The sequence below is a fragment of the Pristis pectinata genome, chromosome 4 (assembly GCF_009764475.1).
Source record: "Pristis pectinata isolate sPriPec2 chromosome 4, sPriPec2.1.pri, whole genome shotgun sequence".
In the NCBI taxonomy this organism is placed as follows: domain Eukaryota; kingdom Metazoa; phylum Chordata; class Chondrichthyes; order Rhinopristiformes; family Pristidae; genus Pristis; species Pristis pectinata.
In genome coordinates, this window is record NC_067408.1 from 75,297,333 (window position 1) to 75,305,330 (window position 7,998).

The following is a 7,998-nucleotide window of genomic DNA, read 5'->3' on the forward strand; positions in this document are numbered from 1 at the left end:
GAGCAGCAGAGTTCCTGGAAGGATGTACTGTTGGACAAGTTTAACTTGGGTTGGATCAGGACCATGGAGGCATTTGAACATGAAAATGGGTACTCGAAAATCAAGTTCTAGTTGGACAATGATTCACTGTAGGTCAGCTTAAATGGGGTGTGTAAGGAGTTGTAAGGGAAAAGAGGTCATAGTGTAGGAAGATGAGTCTGGCAACATTAGAAGAGTCAGTCTGGAGTTTTAACAAAAGCTTGGATAGCAGATGGGTGCAGGGAACGCCAGAAAAGGGCAGTATTGGGATTGAGTGGATATGAAATAGGAAGTCACTACTGGGTTAAATAGACTGCCTGTAATGGAGAAATATTAGTTTTGTAAATTCACAGTTATTTGAAGAATAAATAGAGATTACAGGAGTCTGATATTTGGAGCATATCACTATTTAAAATTGGAATTCTTTTATAGTTACATAACTTGCATGAAATGGGAAAGATGCAATCGAAACACAAAGTGAGTTTTAGCTTTCACTTGAACTGTAGCCTGCAGAAAATTCATAACTACTTCCTCGTACCATTCAGCAACGTTTATAAGACTTTAAGCTCATCAAGAAAAGAGTGTTAATTGTGGAATGGAGTACTTTTGCATTGTCCACTCATTACTGGCATCAAATATGTACAAGCCTGGTAGATTGGTTTTTGGCATATGTCCCTTCACTGAGGTGCATCCTAAAGGTAACCATTTTCCCCACATCAGTTGCACATCATTTAAGTGAGTTTGACGAGCACTCATCAGATATCAGTATTTAGTCTTTGGAACCAGGCCTGCATCCAGCTGGATAAAGACTTGGCCAAACTGCACTAACAAATGGACAATGTTTTCAACTCTTCATGGAGGGCTCAATTTTTAACCTTAAAAAGTCCATTTGTTGAACCACTTCATCCCTTTCAAAGAGCTAGATTATTGAAGATATATTCTCTATCTTGGATGTGAGTTATTTATAGGAACTCAAATATTGCATTAACTTTTTGTCTACCACTAATTTTTACTAATAAATGCCCTACTGAGAGCACAGCCTTGATATAGTTTCTGTCAGCATGTTTCATGTCAACTAAATTAGAGCAATATAGTGCTCTTTTCTCCCAAAATAATGGGGCTTGATCTTTTATCCTTTTTATCTTTTTTCCCCTTTTAATGTACACAAATTTCAGTGTGTATTTAAAATAGATTAATTAACATAGATTGTAGTTTGGATACAATTGCCTTCAAACTAATAAGCCTGCTCCTTCATTTTCTTCCTTTCTCCTGTTTAGATTTGACTGATGAATTGGATCACAGTGTAAACTTAGTGAGGAAGTAATGAAATAGGTTTGACATAAGTTCAATATCAGCAAATGTATTATTTAAATAACAAACGTGCTTAAAGTGAAAATGTGGACTGCTCAGAGATGCCAAAATTATTGAGGGTGGGGTGGGATTTACCTTCTGCAGTCAGTGGAAAGACTCAAAAGCCTGCATTTTAATTTGGAAACTTGCTTTGCACTTGCCAGGACTTTTCATTTTTAAATAGACTTGGTTATAAAATTACATGCAAAGTTCCAATTCCCAGTGAAAGTTAGTAAAATTGTGTGCTTCTCTTGCCAAACCAAAAGGTCACAGGGCTTTTGTAAACTATTCACCCAGATTGGGGTTAATTGAATTTTGTGATGCTGCACTTTGGTCTTTTGCTTCCATTATGTTCACGGTAAATCAACAGAAAACTGTTTTGTTGCATGTTTGAGAGCAAAAATAGTTTTCCATTAGCAAAACTGTTTGCTTTTCATTGAAATCAAAATGCCCATTAAAGCTTTTTTTTAAAAAAACATATTTGCAGATGAAAAATATGTGTACACGAATGCCAAGAAGCAAATACTCATTTCTTCGTTCCCTCCAATTCTTATACTTCATTTGAAAAGGTTCCAGCAGGTAATTGTCATTTAAGTATTCTTTGCATATTATATTTATGCAGTTTGTGGTTTCTGTGTTTCAGCATTTTATTCTATTTAAAAGTCAAGTGACTTGTGGAAAATGTGTAGTGCAACGGTGACAAAATATTTTCGATGATACTTTCTAACTATACTTTGGGATCTTGTTTATTTACTTTTTCATGGGATCCTATTGTTCACATCTGGGAAGAGGTGACCTCAGTGATGCTGTAATTGTGACCATCTTCAAGAAAGGTGACAAGTGCAACTGTATTAATCGCAGAGAAGTCTCCCTACTATCTGCCACAGGGAAACTCATCACCAGGGTCCTCCTCAACGACCAGCTTCCCATGGCCAAAGAGCTTCTCATTAAATCATAGCATGGTTTTCAACCGTCTTGAAGCATAGTGGATATGATCTTCATAGGGTAACAATACCAAGAAAAATGCAGGCAATGGCTCCAGCCACCACACATGACCATCTTCAACCTTGCTAAAATCTTTGATTCCATCAATTAGGAGGGACTGTGAAACATGCTCAAATTTGGCTGCCCACAGAAATTCCCCTCCAACTTGTGTTTGCTGCATGTGGCATGCAAAATGCAATACTAACCAACAGGTCTACATCAAAACCAGCATGCAAAATGCAATACTAACAACAGGTCTACATCAAAACCAATCTCAGTGAAGACCAATGTCAAATAAGCCTTTGTCACTGTTCCAACACTTCATTCATTCTTTCTTTCAATGTTGCACCTCCAACAGACCTCCTTTGGGAATAGAGCAAATCTTCGGACCTAATTGGAAATTGTTTAACCTGCAATAACTAGTGCTAAGGTCAGTCAAATCATCATAGTTGAGCTGCAGTGTACAGACAACAGTTGAGTTTGCACACGCTCAGAGGGGGAACTCCAAAACCTCATCAATTTGTTCACCAAAGTATACAAGTGAATGGGCCTTGCACTCAACATCTGCAAACAGAGGTCCTCTGCAAATCTGCACGTTACTGCCATCAAATAATAAATATTTGTGGTGAAAATGTGGACCATTTCCCATACCTCGGGAGTCATGTTTTGGTGAAGGCAGACATCAGTAATGAAAATCTTTCGAAGGATTGATTTGAGGAAAAGAGCATTTGAAGATCGTGACCTTAAAGGTGGTTAAAAAAAAAACTAGCAGTCCAGCAGACGGTAGTGATCCCTGCCCTCCTGTATGCTTCTGAGACCTGATCTACTTACAAAAAGGGATTTCAAACCAATGAAAAAACATCAATGTTGCCTCCATAAAATCCTCATTTGTGGGAAGGATAATGGAACCAATGTCAGTGTCCTCTGCCAGGCCAGCAAACACAGCAACATTAGGCACACCACGTTGTCTGGAATCGGACACTCTGATCTGAGGTTTATCTTGCAAGGAGATCTGTGTAACAGTTGCAGTTCCCGCATTAGCCACCCCAAACCTGGAGTGGAACCAATTCATCTTCAATCCAGAGTTTGCCTAAAATGCATATACAGTACATTAGCTACATAATCAACTCTAATTTTTGTAGTGTTCACATATCATAGACATCAATATCTTTCTGTAATCATTACCAACATCACAAGTCAAGTAATTAGACTTAAGGGTGTGAAAGATGCTGTGTAGATGCAAGTCTTTTTTTTAACCAGTTACGAATGACCCTTTTGGATACAAATGCCCAACACAATATTCTTCACTCATTTAAATTGTTGAATAGTTTCTATACATTTAACAGTGTAGTTACCTTTTTGTATTGGGAAAGTACAGTGAGGAAGTTTTGAAAGTAGTTTTGAAGGGTGCGTATTTTTATTTTTGCAGAAATTGGCATGAGAACCTAAAGAGCAAGTCTATTAAATTTAAGAACAATTCTGGTTTATACAAGCAAAATGTTTTTCACATATAATACAGACTGGGGACCTTTTTGAACTATCCTCCTTGGTATCAGTAAAAGTTGAGCATTTTGTTTCTGTATCTAAATTCATCATGTCCTGAGCTACTAGGACTTTAAATTGTTTGGCTATTAACATTTTTGTTTGATTATTGAAAAAATGTGTTGCAGAACCCTTTTCATTATGAAGTTAGTTGTTTAACAGATCAATGACAAACCAGTGTGTTTTTAATAACTGCAGTATGCACCATAATTGTTTCTTTTCTTTCAGCTGGGGTTAAATCTTCGTAAAATAAGCAAGCGTATCCATTTCCCACAAGTTCTTGATCTTGCTCCATTCCGTGCAGTGAACTGCAAGGTATGTTTAAAAAAAGATAATGAACTGGTGTTCAGGCTTTCATCGATCAGTCAACAGCATTGTTGTTGCAAGTTTTATTACTATGAATCAGAACCTTTTAGATTTGATCCCAATTTTCCTCTCTGTTTCCTGAAGGTAACTGATGCCAAGGGTGGTAACATTAATACCAGCTGGTACTTCTGACTTATTGTATCAATGATGCTCAATTTATTTCTTATATTTTTAATTTTAAATCACTGGTTTCAATTAATACCACAAGGGAAGAGAAAAATGGTGTACCTTGTTCTGTTCAACTACTAAAATGAAAAGTTTTCTGCTTGAAAGGGTGACAGAATTAGAATGCTGTGCTAAAGTTTCAATTTAGCCAAACTTAAAATTGCCATTAATTATTGGCTTTTTTTTTGTTCTGAGAGCTTTCTGGTCTCCCAGCTGACAACTTCTAATGACAAATTTCCTCCTTTCTCAACTGCTTTCCAATGATGCCATAGTCTTAACTTGATTGGCAGCCAGTCCTTTAATTTATTGCTTACAAATTCTAACTATATTCTTTTAAAGTCATGGCTAAAACTGTGTAAATCTATTTATCAGAATCCGGTTTATTATCACTGACATATGCTGTGAAGTTTGTTGTTTTGTGGCAGCAGTACAGTGCAAGACATAAAAATTACTATAAGTTACAAAAATAAATAGTGTAAAAGAGGGATAATGAGGTAGTGTTCATGGACCATTCAGAAATTGATGGCAGAGGGGAAGAAGCTATTTCTAAAATGTTCAGTGTGGGTCTTCAGACTCCTGTACCTCCTTCCCAATGGTAGTAACGTGAAGAGGGCATGTCCTGGATGGTGAGGGTCCTTGATGATGGATGCCACCACCTTGAGGCACTGGCAGGGAGGGTTGTGCCCATGATGGAGCTGGCTGAGTTTACAGCCCTCTGCAACCTCTTTCGATCCTGTGCATTGGAGCCTCCATACCAGGCAATGATGCCACCAGTCAGAATGTTCTCCACCGTACATCTGTAGAAATTTGTGAGAGTCTTTAGTAACATACCAAATTTCCTCAAACTCCTGATGAATTAGTTGCTGGGGTGCTGCCTTTGTGATTGCATCAATGTGTTGGGCTCAAGATAGATCCTCAGATGTTGACGCCCAGGAACATGAAGCTGCTTACTCTTTTCACCACTGACCCCTCAATGAGGACTGGTGTGTGTTCTCCCGACTTCCGCTTCCTGAAGTCCACAATCAATTCCTTGGTTGTTGTTGCGACACCACTCAACCAGCCAATCTATCTCCTGTATGCCTCCTCATCACCACCTGAGATTCTGCTAACAACAGTGGTGTCATCAGTGATTATTTATAAATGGAATTTGAGCTGTGCCTAGCCACAGTCATGAGTGTAGAGAGTAGAGCAGTGGGCTAAGCACACATCCTTGAGCATGTGCCTGTGTTGATTGTCAGTGAGGAGGAGATGTTGCTACCAATTGGCACTGACTGTAGTCTGTTGATAAGGAAGTTGAGGATCCAGTTGCAGAGGGAGGTACAGAGGCCCAGGTTTTGAAGCTTGTTGGTTAGTACTGAGGGGATGATAGTGTTGAATGCTGAGCTGTAATCTGTGAATAGCAGCCTATGTTTTGCTATTGTCTTGGTGTTCCAAAGCTGAGTGGAGAGCCAGTGAGATTGTGTCTGCTGTAGACCTGTATTTAGTAATTCCTGGCAAAAAGGCTGACAGTCTTAAGTCCAGATGTTAACAAATTTTACATGAGCACCTGAGTTAACTAAACAATTTCATTACAGAATGTTGAAGACTGTACAAATATATTATACAGTCTATATGGAGTTGTGGAACACAGTGGCACAATGAGATCTGGGCATTATACGGCTTATGTCAAGGTGCGAACTCCCAGCAAACACCTTTCTGAATATGCGCTGACTAAATGTAAAGCATCAAGTAAGTGCTGTTACCTACAAAGCAATTATGATAGTAATAGCTTTGATTAAAATTGGGTTTAGACTAGGTTACCAAAGTAACAAAAAATTGCTCGGGCATTCATTAATTTTATTAACATTTGGAATTTAATACACACCTAACATGTATAATGTATGGAAACAGTTAATATAAATTTTCACAAGTTTGGAATTGAGACTGGGTGCTTACAAATTAAGTTCTTTGCTATATAAAAGGGCAGGTGGTTACCTGAAACTGGAGAATTCAATGTTCATGCTGTGAAATTGAAAACTACCTAGGCAGACTGAGATGCTGTTCCTCCGCTTTGCATTTGGCCTCACCTGAAGGGGCTGCTTTGGTCCCTCCCCTTCACCTCTTTATACTGGCTATCTCCCCTCGACTCTTGCAGTCCAGTGAAATATTGACAGTCTGTTTCATTCTACAGCTGCTGCCTGACCCGCAGAGTTCCTCCAGTTGCTTAATTTTTTGCTCTGACACTGATATAAATCCCATTTGCAGCTAACATGACATTGCTGTTGGGGGCAGAATACATAGCTCTACTGTGGAATTTAGAACGTGCATTGCAACATGGGAGGCCATTCAGTACATCTGGTCTAGGCCCATCAGTCCCATTCCGCTTCTGGTTTCCTGTACAATTTATTCCTTCAATCACTTTGCCATTTAGCTACACTGAAATTATGCACAGTATTTAGTTAACTTATCAGCATGTCTTTATGTGGAGGGAAATCGGACAGTTCTGTAAAAGCTTTTAGACAGCATCTGAGGTTACGCTTAAACCCATGTCCCTGGAACTGCAGGCAGCAGTAATACTGTAGTATTGTGCAATTAGTATTAATATTTTGCTAACTTTGATTTTTTTAAAAACAGTGATCAATGCAGAGGCACCCAGAGGAAGCTGGTTCCATGTAAGTGATACCCATGTAAAAGCAGTGTCAGAGTCTGAAGTTTTAAGTGCGCAAGCCTACCTCCTGTTCTATGAGAGGATCTTTTAATTTTTGCCAATAAAAGGACTTAATATTGATCACTTTGATTCATACCACAATAGACCACTTGAACTTCTGGAAGAAAAAAAATGGAATCTATGCAATGTTCATCAAATGAAAAAATTGACTGAAGTACCAAAAAAAAATGATCATAAAGTTAATCTTCCTAAACCACTAAAATTGCCATGTATTTTTCCCTAGGTGATATTAAACATTACTTTTAAACATTCATACTTTGAATAAAATGAATTACTTTTGATAGCAAAATCATTTTCAGCTTCCACTGAGCAATTTTGAAATAGTCATTGCCCTCTTACATGTAAAATCATGAGTCAGTAGGAGTACTCTTAATTTGAAGCCACTGTTCAATTCTAATGAAGAATGCTCAACTATTCTACTCATGTAAATGTAAAAAGACAGTTATATCTGTTGATCAGATCTGTTAGCTTTTTCCACTCACTAGTTGAGGGGCAACAACTTTTGGATGCTTGTATTAAGTGATTTGTTTCATATGTATCATACAATGTTCTATGCTTTGTCTCAGGCAATTGCAACTGGAATAAAATTAAGTCTTTTGTTCTAGAAAGATTTTGTCTGTGATTTTGACAAACTTGCTTCCTAGCTGCTGACCTTTTAATAAACCCCAAGCTATACAAATGGCCCTTATTTCACTCTGCATCTTTTCAAGTAAAAGAAACTTGCCTTTGTCCCTTTAATATTTTCACAATATTACAACTTGTTTTCATAACTATTGCTTTTTGACTACTTTTGAAACCATTCGTGTTTCCTGCTACATTGTTGGGAGGGTCTGACTAGGATCAAGGCCAAAGGCATTTTGAAGATC

General features: G+C 38.0%; 1 protein-coding gene across 4 annotated transcripts in view; it reads left to right on the forward strand.

The window, feature by feature from the left end:
• The window catches only part of LOC127569996 (ubiquitin carboxyl-terminal hydrolase 16-like), a 51,726-nt gene that overhangs the window by 36,909 nt on the left and 6,819 nt on the right, over positions 1–7,998 (forward strand). Inside the window, exons 15-18 of one of the 4 annotated variants that reach the window (XM_052015156.1) lie at positions 1,856–1,947; positions 4,123–4,209; positions 6,000–6,153; positions 7,039–7,076. In XM_052015156.1, coding sequence (XP_051871116.1) covers positions 1,856–1,947; positions 4,123–4,209; positions 6,000–6,153; positions 7,039–7,076 — 371 coding nt within the window. Of the gene's footprint in view, positions 1–1,855; positions 1,948–4,122; positions 4,210–5,999; positions 6,154–7,038; positions 7,737–7,998 lie in introns of those variants that run through there. The other 3 variants (XM_052015154.1, XM_052015157.1, XM_052015155.1) reach the window with 3 other exon arrangements.